Source organism: Sciurus carolinensis, chromosome 5 (assembly GCF_902686445.1).
Source record: "Sciurus carolinensis chromosome 5, mSciCar1.2, whole genome shotgun sequence".
Taxonomy (NCBI): domain Eukaryota; kingdom Metazoa; phylum Chordata; class Mammalia; order Rodentia; family Sciuridae; genus Sciurus; species Sciurus carolinensis.
The window spans coordinates 25,704,303-25,728,044 of record NC_062217.1 but is presented as its reverse complement, the minus strand read 5'-3'; the positions used below and the strand labels follow the sequence as shown (position 1 = coordinate 25,728,044).

At 40.4% G+C, this 23,742-nt stretch overlaps 1 protein-coding gene and 1 pseudogene across 3 annotated transcripts in view; both read right to left on the bottom strand.

The window, feature by feature from the left end:
* Mtus2 (microtubule associated scaffold protein 2) overlaps positions 1-4,373 on the bottom strand; it is a 380,442-nt gene extending 376,069 nt beyond the window's left edge. Inside the window, exon 1 of one of the 3 annotated variants that reach the window (XR_007108842.1) lies at positions 1,946-4,373. Coding sequence is in view for 2 of the 3 variants with exons in the window: in XM_047553964.1 (XP_047409920.1) it covers positions 1,946-4,141 (2,196 nt within the window). In the remaining variant the exon portion in view is untranslated. The remainder of the gene's footprint in view (positions 1-1,945) is intronic. The other 2 variants (XM_047553964.1, XM_047553965.1) reach the window with 2 other exon arrangements.
* LOC124985536 (uncharacterized) overlaps positions 4,253-23,742 on the bottom strand; it is a 282,243-nt pseudogene continuing 262,753 nt past the window's right edge.

The following is a 23,742-nucleotide window of genomic DNA, read 5'->3' as shown; positions in this document are numbered from 1 at the left end:
AGGCCCCAGAGAAAGAACTGCAGATAATAACGGGATTTTTGTCTTCATCTTCAAATCAAGTTTCCCTCATGAGGGTGTTTGGCAGAGAAAAGTCTAAGGTCTTTTCATGGAAGGTCTTTGAGAAGGAGGTGCCTACAGGCCTCAGGAGGGTCAGGTCCCAGGGACTTGTGGGGAGTGCCCAGCGTCAGAAACCTGATGCTGGCCTTGAAGGCCCAGGTGGATGAGTATTTGGAAATTTGAGAATGACTCACCTTAACCAAATTCAGAGACAGATGTATAAAACCAGAATGGTAGTTGGTCCAGTGTTAGTGAGATGCCACTGCCTAGCGCCAGACCCAGGTGTTCTCTGGCCAGAATAGGCTCTCACAGGGGTCAGTGCAGGAAAAGCCCATCATGACAAGAGGTCATACAGACCATGCTGTGCAAGCCTGATTGAAATGTCAGCATTTCCAATCAAGCTGGAGTCTGGTATTGGACTCAGTCCTCTTATTTCTAGTCTCAGTGTATTTTTATTTGGATTCAGTCAAATAAGGAGCTCATAAATGAACTACCTACCCTTCAACATGTGTGTGTGTGTGTGTGTGTGTGTGTGTGTATGTGTGTGTGTGGTGCTAGGGATCAAACACATGCTAGGCAAGCACTCTACCACTGAGCTACACCCTGTCCCCATTCAATGTCTTTTGAGCATTTATTTATACCAAACACCATTCTAAAGTCTGAGAACCAGTAGCGAACAAAACATTGAAAAGAATATCCACTTTCATGAAATTTAAATTCTCAGTGCAGAAATAACTCCATGTCAGACAGAGGAAAGTTCTGGGAAGAAATAAACCAGAGAACATGGATTGAGAGGGAAGGTGAGGGGACTGTTCAATGAGATATCTGAGCACAGACCTAAAGAAAGTGAGGGAGAGAGTCATTTGGATAACTGGGAGAACATTCTAAGCAGAAGGAAGTGCAAAGGTCCAGAGGCAGCAGAGTGAGGAAAGTGGGTAGGTAGGAAATGAAACCACACTAAGCACATCATAAAGGCTGAGCCATCCTACACGTTCTTGGTTGTGTTCAGGTGTCTTGGGTAGCCCTGGAGGTGTTAGAGAGAGGATGATCTGATTCACCTTCATTTTAACTGACCTCCCTGCTCCCATGAAGAGACCATTTCAGCAGACTTCTGAGGTCTTCAAGGATAACTCACCATAGCACCCGGGCACTGACAGGGACAGCATGGTACAGTCTGCAACTGTACAGGCCTGAGTGAGAATCTCAGTGCTTTCCTTGATTTGTAGCCTTAAGTTCACACTTTCATGTCTACAATGATAAAATCTGCAATACCAACCTTCAGAGAATTACCATCAGGGTTAGTGAAGACTGACAAAGACTGGTTATAGATTATATGGGCCCCAGAGCACAGTAGACAATCAGCTAAATATTGTAATTATTTTTACTAAAAACAAAGAGTCCATGCATAACCCATTATTTTCTGCTCATTCCTGATGTTCTTCACATGTATGAATAGAAGATTCTCCCAAAAAGGAAATACTGTCCATCAGAGGAAGTCTGATCAATTTGAAAAGAATCCAATTACTTTGAATTCTTTCTTGCTTTAACCTGGCTCACAGAATTATGCTCTCTTATTTAAACATGGAAACCAAATTAAATGCATACTTATTTAATTTTATATGGATTTATACTGAGTGAAATTTAATTTGGGTCTCCTTAGATGTCGGGTGCATTTTGTCTTGACATCAAACTCTTCAAGTCAAAACTATCCATTTCTCTAAATGATCTCCTCCAATCAAAAACATCTACTTCTATAAATGTATATCCATGAACATCTGAAACTCAACTTGCTTAGAGAGGATACGATTTTGTTTTCTCAATGTATTAAATACCTAAAAGTCTTTAGGACATACAACTTGTAGATCATATCACAATGACATTCTCTTACCTCCTGCAAAAACTTTTCACTTATTTGACTGAAGTGATGTCCTGGGGGCTTGATGCCAGACACCATCAATCCAGAACTGAAGACCCTTGGCTTCTGCAAGTCTGGCTTGAATTTCTCATAGAGGTTAGCCGGCGGCTTAAGGTCTCCACTTGCCACCTTGTCCTCCTGGGGAAGAGGCATGCTACATGCTGGTGGGGCATAGGGAAGCCCCACAGGGACCAGTGAAGTGTCCACCTGGCCCAAGGCCTGCGGATTCCTCCGGATGTAGGTGATGATCTTGGGCCTCACATGCTTGGGCTTGGGCATGATGATGGGCTTCACGTCTGTCCTTTCTTCTGTTTTTTCAACCTGATGTTTCTCCATTCCTTCCTCCGAGGAAGGTGGATCCTTGGAAGGTGCAACAACAGGCTTAGGTATCCCACTGGGGCAGGTGTTCTTCTCAGGCACTTTTGTGGATGTGTTGAACAGCCGCACGCTGTCAGTGGCGGGTGGGATTGCTGAGGGTGACCCTGTGTTCACACTGAACACACCAAGGTCCTGAAAACTGCTACTAGGTGACGTGGGCTGGTGGGTCAAGTTCACAGTTGTCTCTGGGTGGAAAGGAGCTGGGGTATTGAGAATCGAATCTGCTCTTGATGGGGTGATTTCAGTCTTGGCTGCATCTTCTGGAAGGTTTCCATTTTCAACCAAAAGTACTGTGTTCTTTTTTTCCTCTGCTTCTAAGCAGCTGCTTTGAGGATTCAGGGGCTCAGGAATCTCAGTTTTGCTCTCTCCTGTTGAAGGATCTGATGCCAATACCATGGTCCTTTCCCTGTTCCCACTCTCCATTCTCTTTTTCTCCTCACTGACATCCCAGGGCTTGCTGTCAGTCAGATCATTAGGAACAAAAGCTAAATGGCCATCACTGGGTAAAAAGTTGCTGGATGTCATTTCTTTCAACTTCTTACCTGTACTTGGTGACACTTTGCCAGTAGGAAGATTTCCAGTCACTTCTAAGGAAGCAGATCCCTGTTTGGGGGTAACTTGGAGAAGATCCTCTACACCTGCATTGATTCCTGTCTTCTCTCCACCGACTCTCCCCACCCCAAGATGGTGGTGGCTGCTATTTGATGGGTTGCTAACTGCAAACATGGCTTCTTTGTGTGCTTCCCCACGTGGCTCCTTTCTGTCTTGGTGTGATGTACTCTCTTCCTTGTGACATCCCAGACCCCCTGCCTGGGTCAACTTTAACTCCTGCCCAGTCCTGGGTTGAACATATTTCAGTTCCAGCTTTGGTTCCTCCTTCCCCTCACCTAATTGTGCTTCTGAATAACTCAGGATTTCCTTCAATGCCAAAGCTGAATTCAGAGCAGGCTCTGGATGGGCAGCACGTGATGGGCGCTCATTGCAAACATTCAGTCTGTGTGCCCCTTCTGTCTGGGTCTCTGAGGGACTGGTCTCCTTGGCTTCTGAGGTAGATGGTTTAGGAGGACACACACTCTTTCCCTCTGAGGTATTATCAGCTGGAAGGAAAGCTGCCCCTGGAGAGTGGTCAGTCAATGTCCTCTGTGGTCCTTCCCCACCTCCAGGCACATGACTCCGGGGTTCAAGGACATCCAGTTGTGCAGGCTGCTGATGCTGCAGAGTCAAGCTCCCAAATGCAGCTACAGAGCTGCTTGCTCTTTCCAAAGAATGTCTTCTCAATTCCTCATTGTCAAGGGTCTTTGCCAATTTATCCTTGGGTACATGCCTGGGAATTTCAACATCCCTTTTAGCCAAAACCTCTAGACTAGTCTCAGCCATTGCAGTCCTCCAACTCGACAGGCTTGGTCCTTGAACATTCCAAGGGTTCTGCAGGATATCTGTGCTTCTTTCCCTTGTGTGCTCTTCATGTAGCTCCATATGGACAGTCGGAGAAAGTTTAAAATCTTTTAAACTGGTGGAGGCAGTCTGAGATCCTTTCCCAAGACTCTGAAGTTGGTGAGGTTCCTTATGGAATTGGGTGTGGTGTTCTGGCCCACTTGAATTTGCATTTCCAATTTCATCCACCAGGTCATGTGTCTTGGACTCACCCTGAGAGGAGCTGACCTCCAACATGATTTGATTGGCATTTGTATCTCCCAGACTTAGGATGTTCTCATTATTATTTTTCGCACCATTTCTGTTGTCCCGCAACTGATTGAAACATGATTTCTTAGGAGCTGCTGGGATGCTCATTGTCAACTCTTCACTGGGGGCTGCTGGCCATGCAGTCCCACTTAATGGAAAGGGGGTTCCTTCAAGCTGTGATGTGATTAACAGGAAATTCTCAAGCTGGTTGTCCTCCTCTGACAATGTCACATTGCAACACAGCTTTGATCATTTTCAGAAGTTTTTAAACCAAGCATTGTCTTGATACACAGTGGAATGACTTATCTGTTAGGTTGCTGCTGAATGAGAGCCAATTAGTCCATGAGACCTAGAGAGAAATAAAAATGCATTTGTGTTAGATTAACAAGTAGAGATACTTGGAGAAAACATGGTAAGCACAGATATGTTTCTCACTTCATACTGTTCTTTCCTTCACTTGATAATTTTCTCAAAAACTTTTCTGATAGGGGCTCCTGCTGGCCAAATATGGAAAAACAGAAACATCAAAATGACAAATGTCAGAAATGTGTTAAAAATGCATGTTGTCTTAAATTCAAATTTTAAAAGTCCACAAGTATATAATGATATGATTAGAAAGGGTAGAGGAGAAGGAAAGGTTCTTCTTCAGAGAAGAATATCAACTGATGTACAGAAAATTACAGAATTCAAAAAAGCACTGTTTGGTAATCACCAGAAGATAGCTGTGTCTTAGGACACAAATTGATGGTAGAAACATAGGGTGAAATGCCACTGGGGAACAAGATATTCACAGAATCTTAAAGTATCATCCCCCACATGACCTTATTTCCCACAAAAGGGAAATTTCGTCTATATAACAGAGAACTCTGGTGCACAGCACTGTAACTGAATGATCAAATTTAACACCATTGATAATGGAAATTGACATCATGTGTCCCTGCCATGAGGTACTTCACCCCATCTCAGGAATATTCTTGCATGAATGTTCAGACTGAATTTAATCACAAGGAAATAGTCAGACAAAGTTAAATTGAGGGATGTTTTATAAAATAACTGGCCTAATGGACTCCCAAAATGCAAGTAGATTCTGGATTTTTTTGTTGTTGTTAGCAAAGGACATTATTGGAACAATTACACTTAAATATAGACTGTACATTAGGTGACAGTATGTTATCAACATTAACACTCAGGGTACAATAATACTGATTATTCAGAGGTTATCTTTGTTCTTGGAAAAATACGTGCTTTAGAATTTAGAGGATAGTACAACATAATCTCAATTCAGCAAAGTGTGTGAAAAAGAAAACAAGAGAGAGCAACAGGCACATGGCAAATATAAACCATTGGAAATGCTAGATAATGGACTTTACCTTTTCTATAGTTATTTTGAGAGAAAAAAAGAAAGACCACATTTGAATAACTTGTATTCCAATGCATTGTTACAATTATTCTATTATCATTCATTGTTGTTCATCTCTTTGTTCATCCTAGTTTATAAAATAGATATTACCTTAAGTATACATTTCTTATGATTTGGATCTGAAATGTCCCCAAAAGCTCATGTACTGAAGGCTTGGTACCCAGTGCAGTAGTGCTCAGAGGTGGGCCCTTGGAAGAAGATTGAACTGTGGGAGCTCTGACCTCATCAATGGATTAATCCATGGATGAACTCATACCTTAGTGGACTTTTGGGAAGTGATATAAATTTCAGGAGGAAGTAGGTCATTGGGGGTGTGTCCTGGAAGGATATGTTTTGTCTTTGATCCCTTCCTTCTCTTCCGCTCTTTGTTTCCAGGTCATGATAAAGTGAACAACTCTGCTCTACCACATACAATTCCTCATTGTCAAGGGTCTTGCCACCAGGATGTCTTGCCTTACCACCAGCCCAAAGTAATGGGATCAAGAGACTGAAACCTCTGAAACTGTGAACCAAAATAAATCTCTCCTCTTTTTAAGTTGTTTTTCTTGGGTATTTTGTCACAGTGACTACCACAGTTTGTGTAGGGGAAAACACATTAGAGGCTTTGCTACTATCCGCAGCTCCCAGGATCTACTGGGGATCTTCAGATGTATCCCCCATGAATAAAGGTGAATTACTGTATAAATGAACACCAGAGAATCCCTCACCCAACCCAAAGATCTCATAGCTATTGCAGTACCCCTCTCCATCTCAGCCCCCTTACTTACCAGATGAACTTCTGGTTTAACAACCTACAATGGACATCCCTGCAACTGATAGAACCCTCTTTTCCATTCACTTCTTTTGCATCTATACATAAACATGTATTTTTTTACCTATGTGAGATTTTTTCCTATAAGTTGGTGGATTTTTCTGGTCAGATTTTTTTTCTGATTTGTCTATGCTTTCCAAAGAAGCATTAACGCACTGGTCTAGATCTTTCCATTATCTATGTGATCCTGGGGAAAATACACACATGTACATGCACATGTGTTTTCATTCCCTGCCATTCTGCTCTTTTGCTCTTTTCACATCTCACTTGTGATCCTCATCCTCCACACTCCCTCATTCTTTTCTTCCTTCTCTTCTTCTCTTTCCAGGCCTATCTTCAGGAAGCTGATGGCACCTCCAGATGCAGACTGACCCTCAAACAAGGAGCTGATAGCTGATCCCAGTTCCAATTTCCTGACACACAGCAGATTCTCTACAACTTCTGTTTTTTTTTATTAAATTTTGAATATGTTTCCCTTGAAGATACACATGTCCTCTGAGCAGAAGTACAAACAGCATGTACGCAAGCAAAGCAATAAGACAGCTATTTAGAAGAATGCTATGCTCTCTGAGCTAGGAAATGGGTGTCCCAGAAAGCCAAGGGGAGCAAAAAATTCCACAAAAGGGCAGCACCTCAGAACTCCCTGTGGATAGACATATAAACATGCTGCCAGGAGCTCTCTAGTTTGAACTGCCAGGCTGGGAGAAAGAAATAAATTCTGTTCAGCAGGGAGAAACAAAAACAAAGCATCATAAACTACAAGGCACATGATTGCTAGAAAGCGACAAACAGGAATAAATCAGTGTTTTGCCAGAAAAAACTGTAAAAATTAATTTTTAGAGAATTATATCATAGACATTTGTTATCAGTAAACAATAACTATTCATTAAGAATGTGGAAAAGTAAACCTTCTAGGGTCAGCAGATAGACATGTGTAAAATTTAGTTTTTAAATTATAAGTTTATAATTTGCTATGGCATTTCCCCTTTAAAACTCATGTTGAAATTTCCTGCCCATTGTGAGATATTATGAAGGTGGAAACTTAATCCAACTATGGTGTTAGAGGTGGAGCCTTTAGGAAGTGAGTAGTACTAATTAAGTCATCACAATTGAGCCCCAGTGATTGAATTCTGACGACTTTAAAAGGAAAGAGAGAGATTACAGCATACACATGCACACTCCCAGTGCTATGGTTTAGATCTGAGGGGTCCCCCAGAAGCTCTTGTATGAGATGAGACAAGAATATTTAGAGGTGAAATGATTAGGTTATGAACACTGAAACCTAATTGGTATTAATTACCTTGAAAAAATTAACTGGGTGGCAACTGTAAGTAAGTAGGGTGTGGCTGGAGGAAGTAGGTCACTGGGGGCATGCTTTTGGGTTTATATTTTGTCCCTGGTGCACACCTTTCTCTCCACCCCCTCACCCCCCACATTTCCTTCCAGGTTGCCACATCCTGAGCTGCTTTCCTCTTCCATGCCCTTCCACCATTACATTCTGTCTCACTTCAGCCTCAAAGCAATGGAGTCAGGTGACCATGAACTGAATCTTTGAAACCACAAAACAAAATAAACTTCTCCTCCTCTAAATTGCTCTTGTTGACTCTCTTGGCCAAACAGATGTAATGTTGATTAAAGCAGAAATTGGTACTGGGAAGTGGGATCATAGCTGTGACTAACCTATGTGGTTCAGAGCACTTGGAAAAGGTTTGTGGGAGAGTTTGGAAAAGTTTAGAAATGAAGGTTGGAGAAGCCTCAAGAGTATTGTAAACAAAGCTTAATGGGAGATTCTAGTGGAAAATCAAAAGACAGAATGCCAGAACTGTGGACAGTAAAAATTGGGCTCATGAGATTGTGAAGGGGAAAGGGGATTCTATTGAATATTGAAATACAGGTCATTTGTGTTACATTCTAGCAAAGAAGTTGTCTACCTTTTGCCCGTATCGTGAGACTTTCTTTGAGGCTGAATTTAATGGTAATGGACAAAGTAATCTGGAAGAAAAAATTTCAAGGAAACACAGCAATTAGATGGTGCATGGATATTATTGACAGCTTTTACTTTTACCAATTTTACTGTGAGGAACAAAAAGCAGAGCATAAAGATTTTAAAAACTTATAATTCACCATAAAAGTACATGTAAATTGGGTAACAAGGAAGGTGTGGTTGTTGAAAAGATTATAACCACTAAAGAGATGCTAAGTACGTTACACAGAGATAATGTGAAAGATGACTTGAGGGCATCTCTGGAATTGGCAAGACCAAACGCATAGCTGGCTCAAGGGTTTAGAGATAAAAATTTCTGTTTTTTTCAAGATGGCGGACTAGAGGGTGGCTGCATTTCATGTTGCTCCAGGACTCAGGATTCAAGAACAGGAGATATTGAGAGACTTGGGACCAACTCAAAGCCACCGGGTGAGTCTCTCCCATTGGGGAGGCATCCCGGATGGGGCGGTAGTCCCAGAATGCAGGGAACTTTGTGAAGTAGAGTTGCCCAACAAGACACCCGTCCCCTGCTGGAGCAGTGAACTCAGACAACTGGGAGCATCGTAGAGGAGGCCGCTCAGCACAACGCTTGGACTCAGAGCAACCCACCAGAGCTCCGGGAGGCTGCCCAGAGGAGGAGCTGCATGGTGAGCTGTTCGGACTCAGAGAAACCACACCTGAACACCGGGGTGCTGCCCAGAGGAGGAGGAGGAGCGCAGCAGGTAACTTGGACTCGGAGTGACTGCACCAGGGCTATGGGCGGCTGCCCAGAGGAGGAAGTGCGCAGTGAGTTGTTTGGACTTAGAACATCGGGGGGCTGCCCAGAGGAAGAGGAGGAGCGCAGCAGGTAACTTGGACTCGGAGTGACTGCACCAGGGCTACGGGTGGTTGTCGGGAGGAGGAGGTGCACAGTGAGTTGCTTGGACTCCTAGCAACTGCACCAGAACACCGGGTGGCTGCCTGGAGGAAGAGGCGTGAGGCGGGCCGCTGGGACTCGGAGCGACTGTACGGGGCTCCAGGTGGCTGCTCAGAGGAGGGGACGCATAGCCAGGTGATTAGGTGCAGAGCAGGGTCCCAGGACCTAGGAGGCTTCTTGGTGGAAGAGCCGCACAGAGACAAGCTGAGGGGCAGAGTGAAGATTCCAGGGCAGCTTCTCTGAGGCGAGGCAGCCTAAGGAGACTCGTCTGCGAAGGGTGAGGCTCCCAGGCCCAGGAGGTAGGTCTGGGCCCCTGGGAACATTGCAGAGGAAGACAGCCCAGCCCAGGCGGTAGTTGTAGATTGAGGGGAACCTCTAGGAGGGGAACTGACCAGTAAGACCTCCCCACCGGGTGAGTCTTCCCTGCCGGGTGAGGTATTCCCACAAGGAGAGTAAAACCAGTAAACAGGCACAAACAGGCCTTGCCTCAGCCCGCAGCCTAGTTCCCCTTTGGATGACCATTGGTCAACAAGTGGAGGCACCTCTGCCCACTAGCAGGAAATATACCCCACCTGAAGGCCACCACCCCTAGAGAGGCAGCTTCCTTGTGGAGCACCGCATTATCAACTTCCTCTAAGACTTCAGGCTACTGAAGGCTAAGAGGGGATATACTAGAAAACTTCAGGGACTTTATAAGTCAATAGAGGAAATCTGCAATACCTCAGCAGTCCACTGATACCTGAACAATATGAAAAAACAAGGGAAGAAAATGCCCCAAACAAATCTAGATGTTACATCAATAAAATCCAATGACAACATGGCAGAAGAAATGACAGAAAGGGAGTTCAGAATGTATATAATTAAAATGATCAGGGAAGCAAACGATGAGATGAAAGAGCAAATGCAGGCATTGAATGATGAGATGAAAGAGCAAATGCAGGCATTGAATGATTGTACAAACTGACAGTTAAAAGAGAAAATGCAGGAAGCAAAAGATCATTTCAATAAAGAGTTAGAGATATTGAAAAAAAACCAAACAGAAATCCTTGAAATGAAGGAAACAATAAACCAAATTAAGAACTCCATAGAAAGCATAACCAATAGGATAGAACACCTGCAAGACAGAACCTCAGATATTGAAGACAAAATATTTAACCTTGAAAACAAAGTTGAACAAACAGAAAAGATGGTAAGAAATCATGAACAGAATCTACAAGAACTATGGGATATCATGAAAAGGCCAAATTTAAGAATTATTGGGATTGAGGAAGGCTTAGAGAAACAAACCAAAGGAATGAACAATCTATCCAATGAAATAATATCAGAAAATTTCCCAAATCTGAAGAATGAAATGGAAAATCAAGTTCAAGAGGCTTATAGGACTCCAAATACACAAAATTACAAAAGACCCACACCAAGGCACATTATAATGAAAATACCTAACATACAAAATAAAGACAGAATTTTAAAGGCTGTGAGAAAAAAGAACCAAATTACATTCAGGGGGAAACCAATACGGATATCAGCAGATTTTTCAATCCAGACCCTAAAAGCTTGAAGGACCTGAAACAACATTTTTCAAGCCCTGAAAGAAAATAGATGCCAACTAAGAATCTTATACCCAGCAAAACTTACCTTCAAATTTGACGATGAAATAAAATCCTTCCATGATAAACAAAAGTTAAAAGAATTTACAAAAAGAAAGCCAGCATTACAGAACATTCTCAGCAAAATATACCATGAGGAAGAGATGAAAAACAATGATGCAAATCAGCAAAGGGAGGAACTAGCCTAAAGGAATAGCCAAATAAAAGAGGAACCAAGTTGTGTCAAAAAACAAAAATGAGCCAATTGACTGGGAATACAAATCATATCACAATAATAACCCTGAATGTTAATGACCTGAATTCATCAATCAAAAGACATAGACTGGCAGATTGGATTAAAAAGAAAGATCCAACAATATGTTGCCTGCAAGAGACTCACCTCATAGAAAGAGATACCCATAGACTAAAGGCGAAAGGATGGGGAAAAACATACCATGCACATGGACTCAGCAAAAATGCTGGGGTATCCATCCTCATTTCAGATAATGTGGACTTCAAACCAAAACTAGTCAGAAGGGATAAAGAAGGATATTTCATACTGCTTAAGGGAAGCATAAATCAGCAAGACGTAACAATCATAAACATCTATGCCCCAAACAGTGGCTCATTCATGTATGTCAAACAAATCCTTCTCAATTTCAGAAACCAAATAGACCACAACACAATAATACTAGGTGATTTTAACACGCCTCTCTCACCACTGGACAGATCTTCCAAACAAAAATTGAACAAAGAAACCATAGATCTCAATAACACAATCAATAATTTAGACTTAATAGACATTTATAGAATATACCATCCAACTAAGAGCGAATACACTTTCTTCTCAGCAGCACATGGATCCTTCACTAAAACAGACCATATATTATGCCACAAAGTTAATGTTAGCAAATACAAGAAGATAGAGACACTACCTTGTATTCTATCATATCATTATGGATTGTTATTAGAAATAAATGAAAGAGTAAAAAACAGAAACTACTCCAACACCTGGAGATTAAACAATATGCTATTATATGATGAATGGATAACAGAAGATATTAGGAAGGAAATGAAAAAATTCTTAGAGGTACCATGTTCTTGGATAGGAAGAATTAATATTGTCAAATTGGCCATACTACCAAAAGTGCTATACAGATTTAATGCAATTCCAATTAAAATCCCAATGATGTACCTTACAGAAATAGAGCAAGAAATTATGAAATTCATCTGGAAGAATAAAAAACCCAGAATAGCTAAAGCAATCCTTGGCAGAAAGACTGAAGCAGGGGGTATCGCAATACCAGATCTTCAACTCTACTACAAAGCAATAGTAACAAAAACAGCATGGTATTGGTACCAAACTAGAAAGGTGGATCAATGGTACAGAATAGAGGACACAGACACAAACCCAAATAAATACAATTTTCTCATACTAGACAAAGGGGCCAAAAATATGCAATGGAGAAAAGATAGCCTCTTCAACAAATGGTGCTGGGAGAATTGGAAATCCATATGCAACAGAATGAAACTAAACCCATATCTCTCACCATGCATGAAACTAAACTCAAAATGGATCAAGGACCTCGGAATCATACCAGAGACCTTGCATCTTGTAGAAGAAAAAGTAGGTCCAGAGCTTCAACATGTCGGCTTAGGACCAGACTTCCTCAACAGGACTCCCATAGCACAAGAAATAAAAGCAAGAATTAATAACTGGGATAGATTCAAACTAAAAAGCTTTCTCTCAGCAAAGGAAACTATCAGCAATGCAAAGAAAGAGCCTACAGAGTGGGAGAAAATCTTTGCCAATCATACTTCAGATAGAGCGCTAATCTCCAGAATCTATAAAGAACTCAAAAAACTCTACACCAAGAATGCAAGTAATCCAATCGACAAATGGGTTAAGGAAATGAATAGACACTTTACAGAAGAAGATCTACAAGCAATCAACAAACATATGGAAAAATGTTCAACATCTCTAGTAATAAGAGAAATGCAAATCAAAACCACCCTAAGATTCCATCTCACCCCAATTAGAATGGCGATTATCAAGAATACAAGCAACAATAGGTGTTGGTGAGGATGTGGGGAGAAAGGTACACTCATACATTGCTGGTGGGGCTGCAAATTAGTGCAGCCACTCTGGAAAGCAGTATGGAGACTCCTTAGAAAACTTGGAATGGAACCACCATTTGACCCAGCTATCCCACTCCTTGGCCTATACCCAAAGGATTTAAAATCAGCATATTACAGAGATACAGCCACATCAATGTTCATAGCTGCTCAATTCACAATAGCCAGATTGTGGAACCAAACTAAATGCTCTTCAATTGATGAATGGATAAAGAAACTGTGGTATATATATACAATGGAATATTACTCTGCCATAAAGAATGATAAAATTATGGCATTTGCAGGCAAATGGATGAAACTGGAGAATATCTTCCTAAGTGAGATAAGCCAATCTCAAAAAACCAAAGGAAGAATGATATCGCTAATAAGTGGATGGTGACACATAATGTGGGGTGGGAAGAGTTAGTGTTAGGTTTAGAGTTAGGTTTAGGGAGGGGGGCAAGAATGGAGGAAGGAAGGACTGTATAGAGGGAAAAGAGGGGTGGGAGGGGTGGGGTGAAGGGAAAAAAATAACAGAATGAATCAAACATTACCCTATGTAAATTTGATTACACAAATGGTATGCCTTTACGCCATGTACAAATAGAGAAACAACATGTATCCCATTTGTGATAATAATAAAATAAATAAATAAATAAATAAATAAATAAATAAATAAATTCTTAGAGGTAAATGAGAACAAAGAAACATCATATCAAAAACTCTGGAACACTATGAAAGCAGTACTTAGAGGAAAATTTATTTCATGGAGCACATTCAATAAAAGAAGTAAAAATCCACAAATAAACAACCTAACACTGTAGCTCAAAGCCCTAGAAAATGAAGAACAAACCAACACCAAAATAGTAGAAGACAGGAAATAGTTAAACTCAGAGCTGAAATCAATGAAAATGAAACAAAAGAAACAATACAAAAAATTGACAAAATAAATAGTTAGTTCTTCGAAAAAATAAACAAAATTGATAAACCCTTGACCACACTAACAAAGAGAAGACAAGAGAAAACCCAAATCACTAAAATTCAGAATGAACAAGGAAATATCACAACAGAAACGATTGAAATACAAGACATAATTAGAAGCTATTTTGAAAATCTATATTCCAACAAAATAGAAAATTTCAAAGACATCAACCGGTTTCTAGAGACATATGAATTGCCTAAACTGAATGAGGAGGACATACACAATTTAAATAGACCAATTTCAAGTAATGAAATAGAAGAAGTCATCAAAAGCCTACCAACAAAAAAAAAGTCCAGGACCAGATGGGTTCTCAGCCGAGTTCTACAAAACCTTTAAAGAAGAGCTCATTCCAATACTCCTCAAAGTAGTCCATGAAATAGATGAGGACTGAACCCTCCCAAACTCATTCTATGAAGCCAATATCACCCTGATACCTAAACCAGACAGAGACACATCAAGGAAAGAAAATTTCAGACCAATATCCTTAATGAACATCGATGCAAAAATTCTCAACAAAATTTTAGCAAATCACATACAAAAACATACTAAAAAGATAGTGCACCATGATCAAGTGGGTTTCATCCCAGGGATGCAAAGTTGGTTCAACATCAGGAAATCAATAAATGTAATTCACCATATCAATAGACTTAAAGTCAAGAATCACATGATTATTTCAATAGATGCAGAAAAAGCATTTGAAAAAATATAGCACCCCTTCATGCTCAAAACACTAGAAAAAACAGGGATAGTGGGAACATTCCCTAACATTGTAAAGGCCATCTATGCTAAGACCATGGCTAATATCATTTTAAATTGTGAAAAACTGAAAGCATTCCCCCTAAAACCTGGAACAAGGCAGGGATGCCCTCTTTCACCACTTCTATTCAATATCGTCCTTGAAACTCTAGCCAGAGCAATTAGACAGACCAAAGAAATTAAAGGGATATGAATAGGAAAAGAAGAACTCAAACTATCCCTATTTGCTGATGATATGATTATATACTTAGAGGAACCAGGAAATTCCACCAGAAAACTTTTAGAACTCATAAGTGAATTCAGTAAAGTATCGGGATATAAGATCAATGCACATAAATCTAATGCATTTTTATACATAAGTGATGAATCTTTGGAAAGAATAATAGGAAAACTACCCCATTCATAAGAGCCTCGAAAAAAATAAAATACTTGGGAATCAATCTCACAAAAGAGGTGAAAGACCTCTACAATGAGAACTACAGAACACTAAAGAAAGAAATTCAAGAAAACCTTAGAAGATGGAAAGATCTCCCATGTTCCTGGATAGGAAGAATTAATATTGTCAAATTGGCCATACTACCAAAAGTGCCATACAGATTCAATGCAATTCCAATTAAAATTCCAATGACATACCTTACAGAAATAGAGCAAGAAATTATGAAATTTATCTGAAGAATGCGAAACCCAGAATAGCTAAAGCAATCCTTGGCAGAAAGAGTGAAGCAGGGGGTATCTCAATACCAGATCTTCAACTCTACTACAAAGCAATAGTAACAAAAATGGCATGGTATTGGTACCAAACTAGAAAGGTAGATCAATGGTACAGAATAGAGGACACGGACACAAACCCAAATAAATACAATTTTCTCATACTAGACAAAGGGGCCAAAAATATGCAATGGAGAAAAGATAACCTCTTCAACAAATGGTGCTGGGAGAATTGGAAATCCATATGCAACAGAATGAAACTAAACCCATATCTCTCTCTGTGCACGAAACTAAACTCAAAATGGATTAAGGACCTCAGAATCATACCAGAGACCCTGCAGATTATAGAAGAAAAAGTAGGTCCAGATCTTCAACATGTTGGCTTAGGACCAGACTTCCTCAACAGGAGTCCCATAGCACAAGAAATAAAAACAAGAATCAATAACTGGGATAGATTCAAACTAAAAAGCTTTCTCTCAGCAAAGGAAACTATCAGCAATGCGAAGAAAGAGCCTACAGAGTGGAAGAAAATCTTTGCCAATCATACTTCAGATACAGCACTAATCTCCAGAATCCATAAAGAACTCAAAAAACTCTACACCAAGAATGCAAATAATCCAATCAACAAATGGGCTAAGGAAATGAACAGACACTTCACAGAAGAAGACCTACAAGCAATCAACAAACATATGGAAAAATGTTCAACATCTCTAGTAATAAGAGAAATGCAAATCAAAACCACCCTAAGATTCCATCTCACCCCAATTAGAATGGCGATTATCAAGAATACAAGCAACAATAGGTGTTGGCGAGGATGTGGGGAGAAAGGTACACTCATACATTGCTGGTGGGGTTGCAAATTAGTGCAGCCACTCTGGAAAGCAGTGTGGAGATTCCTTAGAAAACTTGGAATAGAACCACTATTTGACCCAGCTATCCCACTCCTTGGCCTATACCCAAAGGTCTTAAAAATCAGCCTACTACAGAGATACAGCCACATCAATGTTCATAGCTGCTCAGTTCACAATAGCCAGATTGTGGAACCAACCTAGATGCCCTTCAGTTTATGAATGGATAAAGAAACTGTGGTATATATATACAATGGAATATTACTCAGCCATAAAGAATGATAAAATTATGGCATTTGCAGGCAAATGGATGAAATTGGAGAATATCATGCTATGTGAAATAAGCCAATCTCAAAAAACCAAAGGACAAATGATCTCGCTGATAAGTGGATGGTGACACATAATGGGGTGTGGGAGGGGTTAGTGTTAGGGTTAGAGTTAGGGTTAGGGAAAGGGGCAAGAATGGAGGAAGGAAGGACTGTATAGAGGGAAAAGAGGGATAGGAGGTGTAGGGAGAAGGGAAAAAATAACAGAATAAATCAAACAACATTACCCTATGTAAATTTATGATTACACAAATGGTATGCCTTTACTCCATGTACAAACAGAGAAACAACATGTATCCCATTTGTTTACAATAAAAAAAATAAAAAATAAAAAAAGATAAAAATTTCTTTAAGAAGAGACCATGGGGCACACTTCTTACCAAGGTGTACTAGGAAGTTGTTTCACCATGATATCCAGACACTCAAAGGTTAATGTAGCCATGGTTCCAAGAGATCTGGCTACTGCTTGACATGGCATGGCCATCCATTTGGTGCTTGTTCTGCAGGAACGCAGGATCATGAAGTTACTAGTGTCATGGAGGCTTCCACTGAGATTTCAAAGGAAGGTCTGGGAGGCCAGGCAAGGTTTAGCATGGTCAGAATCCCTATAGGCAGCCCTCGACAGGGTGATGCATGCAGATGTGAGAAATTGAAGCTGCAGAGGAGATTCCTGAGATTAAGAAATGCCAGTAATGTGGAACATCTGCCAAGGAAAGTGGCAACAAGCCAAGAGAGAGGCTATGTGGCCTGAAACCAGCAAGACCACAGAGGAGGAGCTACATAAGCCCTTTGGAGAGAACATCATGATATCATGTGCCCCAGATGCTGGACATGGAACTAAAGGACTTGTTTGCCCTGCTGGATTTCAGTCTTGTATTAGTCCATCCCTTCTAGGTCCCTATTTCTCCCTTTTGGAATGGAAGTGATTGCCCTGTGCCATCACATATTGGATATATGTAACTTGCTTTTGATCTTTATAGGGGCTCACAGTCAACAGGTTGCCTTGAGTCTCAAATGAGATTTTGGACTTGGAATTCTGGCAATGCTAGAACTGTTAAAACTGATAATTCCTGGAAATGGGCTAAATTAATTTTGCATTGTAAGAGGGGCAAGAGTTTTTTTGGGCCAGGGGTGGAATTTTATGGTTTGAATATGAAAAAATCCCTCAAAAGCTCTTGTGTGAGACAATGCAGGAAAGTTCAGAAGTGAAGTGATTAGATTAGGAGAGCTGTAACCTAATGGGTGGATTAATTCACATAATTGATTAAACGGGTGGTTAAGTGTTGACTGGTAGTGTGTGGCTGGAGGAGGCATGTCACTGGGGGTGTACCTTTTGGGTTTATATTTTGTCCCCAATACCTCTCCCAGTCAGTGTCTGTCTGTCTGCCTCCCCCACACCCTCTGCTTCCTGGATGTCATGTAAGTGGCTTTCCTCTGCCACACCCTTCCACCATAATGCTCTGCCTCACCTTGGGCCCTGAGCCTTGAAGTTGGCCAATCATGGACTGAACCTCTAAAACCATAAGGCAACAAAGTTTTCCTCCTCTAAATTGTTCTTTTTGTGTATAGTGGTCACAGCAATGCAAAACTTACTAATACACCCTGTTTCTTACCACGTCATGTCCTGTGCCACCTGAGGGCTCATCTAGTAAGAAGGCCATCACCACTTGAAGCCCCTCAACCTTGCATCAGAAGCATGAGCCAAAATAAAACCCTTTTTCCTTATAACTAACTCAGCCTATGCTATTGTATTATTAGCAACAGAAAACTGACTAACACAATTATGCTTTATTTATACTTTTAATTTTATTTTAATTTAAGCAAATTGGTATTTATAACAGCATCCATGGATAGGTCTTAATATTCCCTTCTTTTTCTTTCTTTTCTTTTTCCTTTCGCTTTTGGATAAGGAAATAAGGCACAGAGAAGGTGACATTCCCAAGGTCACACAGCTGAGTGGCAGAGCAAGGACAGAGATAGAAATAGTGAACTGTGAAAAAGAATAGCTTCTAATGGGTAAGTGATAATGTAAAAGTAAAGATAATTGCTAAGGGCCTCACCAAGTTGCTGAGGCTGGCTTTGAACTTGTGACCCTCCTGCCTCAGCCTCCCAAGCCAATGGGATTATAGGCCTGTGCCACTGCGACTGTCAAATTTATAAACCAACTTTAATTATATAAGCAAAAGGTACAAATGCAAGACAATGTTTCTTTTGTTCTCTCCTTACTTGACACCCCCACCAGTCCCATAATTTTATCAGAAGATAGTCACAAAGTAACTCTGAACAAGGGTTATTTTTCTTAAATGAATCTGAATTTCAATCCAAGATCCCACTAAGATAAACATTTTCCCCAAATATAAAACATGGTCATAAAAGTTCCAATATAAAAATGGGATTGGTATGTGGTTCAGGGGTTAAGTACCACTGAACTCAGTCCTTGTACCAAAAAATAAAAATAAAAATTTTTTTAAAAATTGACTTTTCCTGTCTTGTGAGCTTTCCCTCCACCTTTGGATTTCTGATTTTACTTTTACATTATCATTCTTGTCACACCTTCTATATGAACCAGCTCTTAATACTGGATTGTGTGTGATTAAACAAAATATACAAATATCCATCCAAGCAAACCCCCAACTGAGGTGCATTTTCCTGGGGTGAGTCATGCAGTTTTCATGTGGATCAGATCCATCCTTATAAAAAGTCATAAACAATGGTCTTAGAGGTAAATGGTATTTTTTTCATGAAAAACATCCTATGTTTGAAATGAACTTAAGGATCTTCTAAGCTTATAATCTGTGTGATGCTTGATAGTCTTCTACATGGTTTCAGCTGGTAGTAGGGCCAGGAGATTCACCAGACCTCTCAGCAACCCCTCGCACACCTGTGCAGGGACACTGTGGGCAAGTTCTGTCTCCCTGCAGCAGAAGAACCCATCCTTCTGCCTCTGGACAAGTCTTTAGGACTTTGTAAAGAACCGTATACTTCCTTCTTCCCAACCCTGTTTTTTCCTCCCTGTTAAAAATTTCAGATTCTCCCAAGAGTTCAAGGAACTTTTGAAAAACTCTGACTCTCTAAGCAGTTTCCCTCAAGTTCAGACACTAGGGAAACTGAAGTGCAGCTTGGGATGCATGCCATGCTGTAGTTTCAATTGTATCATCCCAAGTCATGTGGAAGCAAAACTTCCATTCCCAGTTATGGTTCCAACCAGACCTTCTGAGATAGTGACCCCTGTGTGCGCCCACACATCACCCTGCTAATTCTACATCATCAACTAAAATGCCAAAATACTAGTTGAGTACTCTGAATGCCTGTGGGACCAGAAGTGTTTCAAACTCGTGCATTTCAATGATTTTGGAATATTTGCACAGGCTTTGCTGGTTAAGCATCCCTAAACTGAAAATCTGAAATCCAAAATGCTCCAAAAAGATCTCTGAATTAAGGATGCTCAACCTATACCACATATGTTATCCTAAACTTAACACTCAATCCTACATTTGTCGCTGGCTTTTAGTACCCCTGGATAGGACCCTAAGAATATGTCTTTCAAACTTCATCTTGTTGGTCTCACTGCATTTTTCTATCCTGTTTTAAAACTTTCAGTGCCCATTGTTGATTTTTCGTCCAAACTATTTGCAATGCATTCTGTTTTCATACCATCTTTGAAGAGAGAGAAGTGGCTTCCATATCATTATTCATGTTGCTGATACTAATGTTAGCAGAAAAGGACAGGAGACAAAGCCACAGCTGCTGGTGCCATGAGAGGTAACCACAATGCCCCTCATCTGACCAATCCCCGTGCCCACCTGTCCCTGCAGTCACTGCTCATGTCCCCACAAGAGCTGAATCCTAAGAGAAGAAACACTGTTCATCATGTTGTGAAATGTTAGTAATTATAACAACATCCAAAAGGAAAAGGCAGAAAATGAGAGTGAAGAAAGAAAAGGAAAGAGGCTGAGCTATCAACCTATTCCACAAAATCACCTACCATCTTGTAAGGCCCACCATTCATTTTCCTCACTACTCATAACTCATTGATCACCAATGTTCTAGAAAACCCACATGGGCTCAGCATCAGGGACACTGGCATGAATAGACATTTGTCACTAAATGATGGGACACGTTAGGAGAAACGCATCTTATGACTGCATTGTATGAACACTATCAATTGAACACAAACCAAGATGGTCTGAGTCAATCACTTATGTGGCCTTCTGATGTCATCAAGAGACATGGCAAACATGGGAAGGACAGACTGCTTCCAGAATACTGCTTACACAAAAAAATTATATAAGTGGAAGGAGCAAAATCCAAAATAATGATAAAACTGTAACATAGTAAGTGCATAAGCCAGTAACATAGTTGCTTATTATCATTGGTAAGTATCATTACTGTACATAATTGTAAGTGCTATACTTTTTGGTGACTTGCAGTGCAGAAATGTGAGTAATGCATTGTGCTATGACTTACGAAGGCTGTGCTATCAATGAGTCATAAGGTAAAGCTCCTTAGAATTAGACCAGAGACCCTGCACCTTATAGAAGAAAAAGTAGGTCCAAATCTTCATCGTGTCGGCTTAGGACCAGACTTCCTTAATATGACTCCCAAAGTACAGGAAATAAAAGCAGGAATCAATAGTTGGGATAGATTCAAACTAAGAAGCTTTTACTCAGCAAAGGAAACTATCAGCAAAGTGAAGAGAGAGCCTACAGAGTGGAAGAAAATCTTTGCCACACATACTTAAGATAGAGTACTAATCTCCAGAATCTATAAAGAACTCAAAAAACTCTACACCAAGAATACAAATAACCAATTAATAAATGGCCTAAGGAAATGAACAGACACTTCACAAAGGAAGATCTACAAGCAATCAACAAACATATGGAAAAATGTTCAACATCTCTAGTAATAAGAGAAATGCAAATCAAAACCACCCTAAGATTCCATCTCACCCCAATTAGAATGGTGATTATAAAGAATATAGGCAACAATAGATGTTGGCAAGGATATGGGGAAAAAGGCACACTCATACATTGCTGGTGGGGATGCAAATTAGTGCAGTCACTCTGGAAAGCAGTGTGGAGATTCCTTAGAAAACTTGGAATGGAACCACCATTTAACCCAGCTATCCCACTCCTTGGCCTATACCCAAAGGACTTAAAATCAGCATAGTACACTGATGCAGCCACATCAATGTTCATAGCTGCTCAATTCACAATAGCCAGATTGTGGAACCAAACTAAATGCTCTTCAATTGATGAATGGATAAAGAAACCGTGGTATATATATACAATGGAATTTACTCAGTCATAAAGAAGGATAAAATTATGGCATTTGCAGGTAAATGGATGAAGTTGGAGAATATCATACCAAGTGAGATAAGCCAATCCTAAAAAACCAAAAGCCAAATGATCTCTCTAATAAGCAGATACGATACATAAGGCGGAGGTGGGAGAGAGGCAAGAATGGAGGAAGGATGGATTGTATAGAGGAAAAAGAGGGATGGGGGAAGGAAAAATAACAGAATGAGATAAATATCATTACCCTATGTACATGTACGATTACACAAATGGTATGACTCTACTTCATGTACAACCAGAGAAACAAGTTGTACCCCATTTGCTTACAATAAATCAAAATAAATAAATTATTTAAAAAGCCAATGAAACCTGCCAGATATGTGTAAATTGTTGACCAAAAATGTCATTATGCAGCATATGAGTACAATTGAGCACTATGCTCTCTCCTTGCTAAAAAACAAAATTGTCTTTCCCATCTTTAATAATCAGGCAGTCTTCAGTCCTGAGTTCACAATCTCCAAAAATAGTTTGGCCTTCTCATTTAGAATTTTTTTCAGTTGAATGCATATTCATTTTTAAACCCTGAAATGGATCAATAGACCTTGATGCTCATACATAATCTCTTCATCCATTTTGGGCTTCAATTTCCTGTTACCCATGTTTGTTCCAGTCAATGTAGCATGAAAGGCATTCTCGGATAAAGAGAAACGCTGGCACCACCACTGTACCATGCCCAACATCTTCCTGAGGTTACCTGGCTAAATAACAAGCTAAAGCCAGGCTTCTCAGCTTGACATGCAAGGTCTCATGAGCACTTTGGCCCACCTATGATCCCAGACTTAATCCCCTTCACCCTTCTACCTGCTGAGTAAAATAACCTTCTCTGCACAATAGCTCCAACTTCTGAGCACAGAAGAAATCCAACTCAAAGGCCACTTCTTCCTAAAGCTGCTCCTAAATTATCTCCCCTTCCCCTCCCAAAATGGGGGAAGAGCTAGATATTATCTCTCAAGCCCTGAACCTGCAGATCTTTTGGGACTGTCATATGTGCTTTTTATCATAGCTATGAACCCTATTCCCTCAGTGTCCCCGGGGCACTCATTGTAGGATCCTTCCTGGATCGTTCATCTGAGGATGCTCAAGTCCTATATAAGATGACATAATAGCCTGGCCTGGTGACACACACCTGTAATCCCAGTGACTCAGAAGGCTGAGGCAGGAGGATCCTGAGTTCAAAGCCAGCCTCAGCAACTTAGCAAGGCCCTAGGCAATTTAGCAAGACCCTGTCTCTACATAAAACATAAAAAAGGGGGGGGTGGTTTGGTGGTTTAGTGCTCCTGGGTTCAATCCCCAGTATAAAAACAAAAATGACATAATACTTGCATGGAACCAACATACATCATTCCACATAAATCATCTCTAGAACACTCATAATAACTAATACATTATGTTATATTCTTTAGGAAATGATGATGAGGAAAAGTCTGCACATGTTCACTATGGATGTATTTTTTCCCTTTTTTCCATATTTTTAATTGGTACATTATAATTGCACATGATGGTGGGATTCATACAAGCACATGATATAGCAATATAGTTTGGAATTCTCCTTCCTCCCCGACTCCCTCCCCAAGTTCCTTTCCTCTCTTCTACTGATCTCCCTTTGATTTTCATGAGATCCCACTCCACCTTGCTTTTCCTTTTCCTTCTGTAGCTTCCACATATGAGAGAAAACATACAGCCCTTGACCTTTGACCCTGGTTTATTTCTTTTAGCATAATGTCCTCAAGTTCCACTATTTTCCTGTAAATGACATAATTTCATTCTTCTTCATGGCAGATGCATTTTAAAGATATTTGTGATCTGTGGTTGGTTGAATCCACACATCAAAAATCACAAAGATGGAGGGTTATTTCTGTCTTTTTAAATTACAGCTATGTGTCTTGTTAACATACTATGT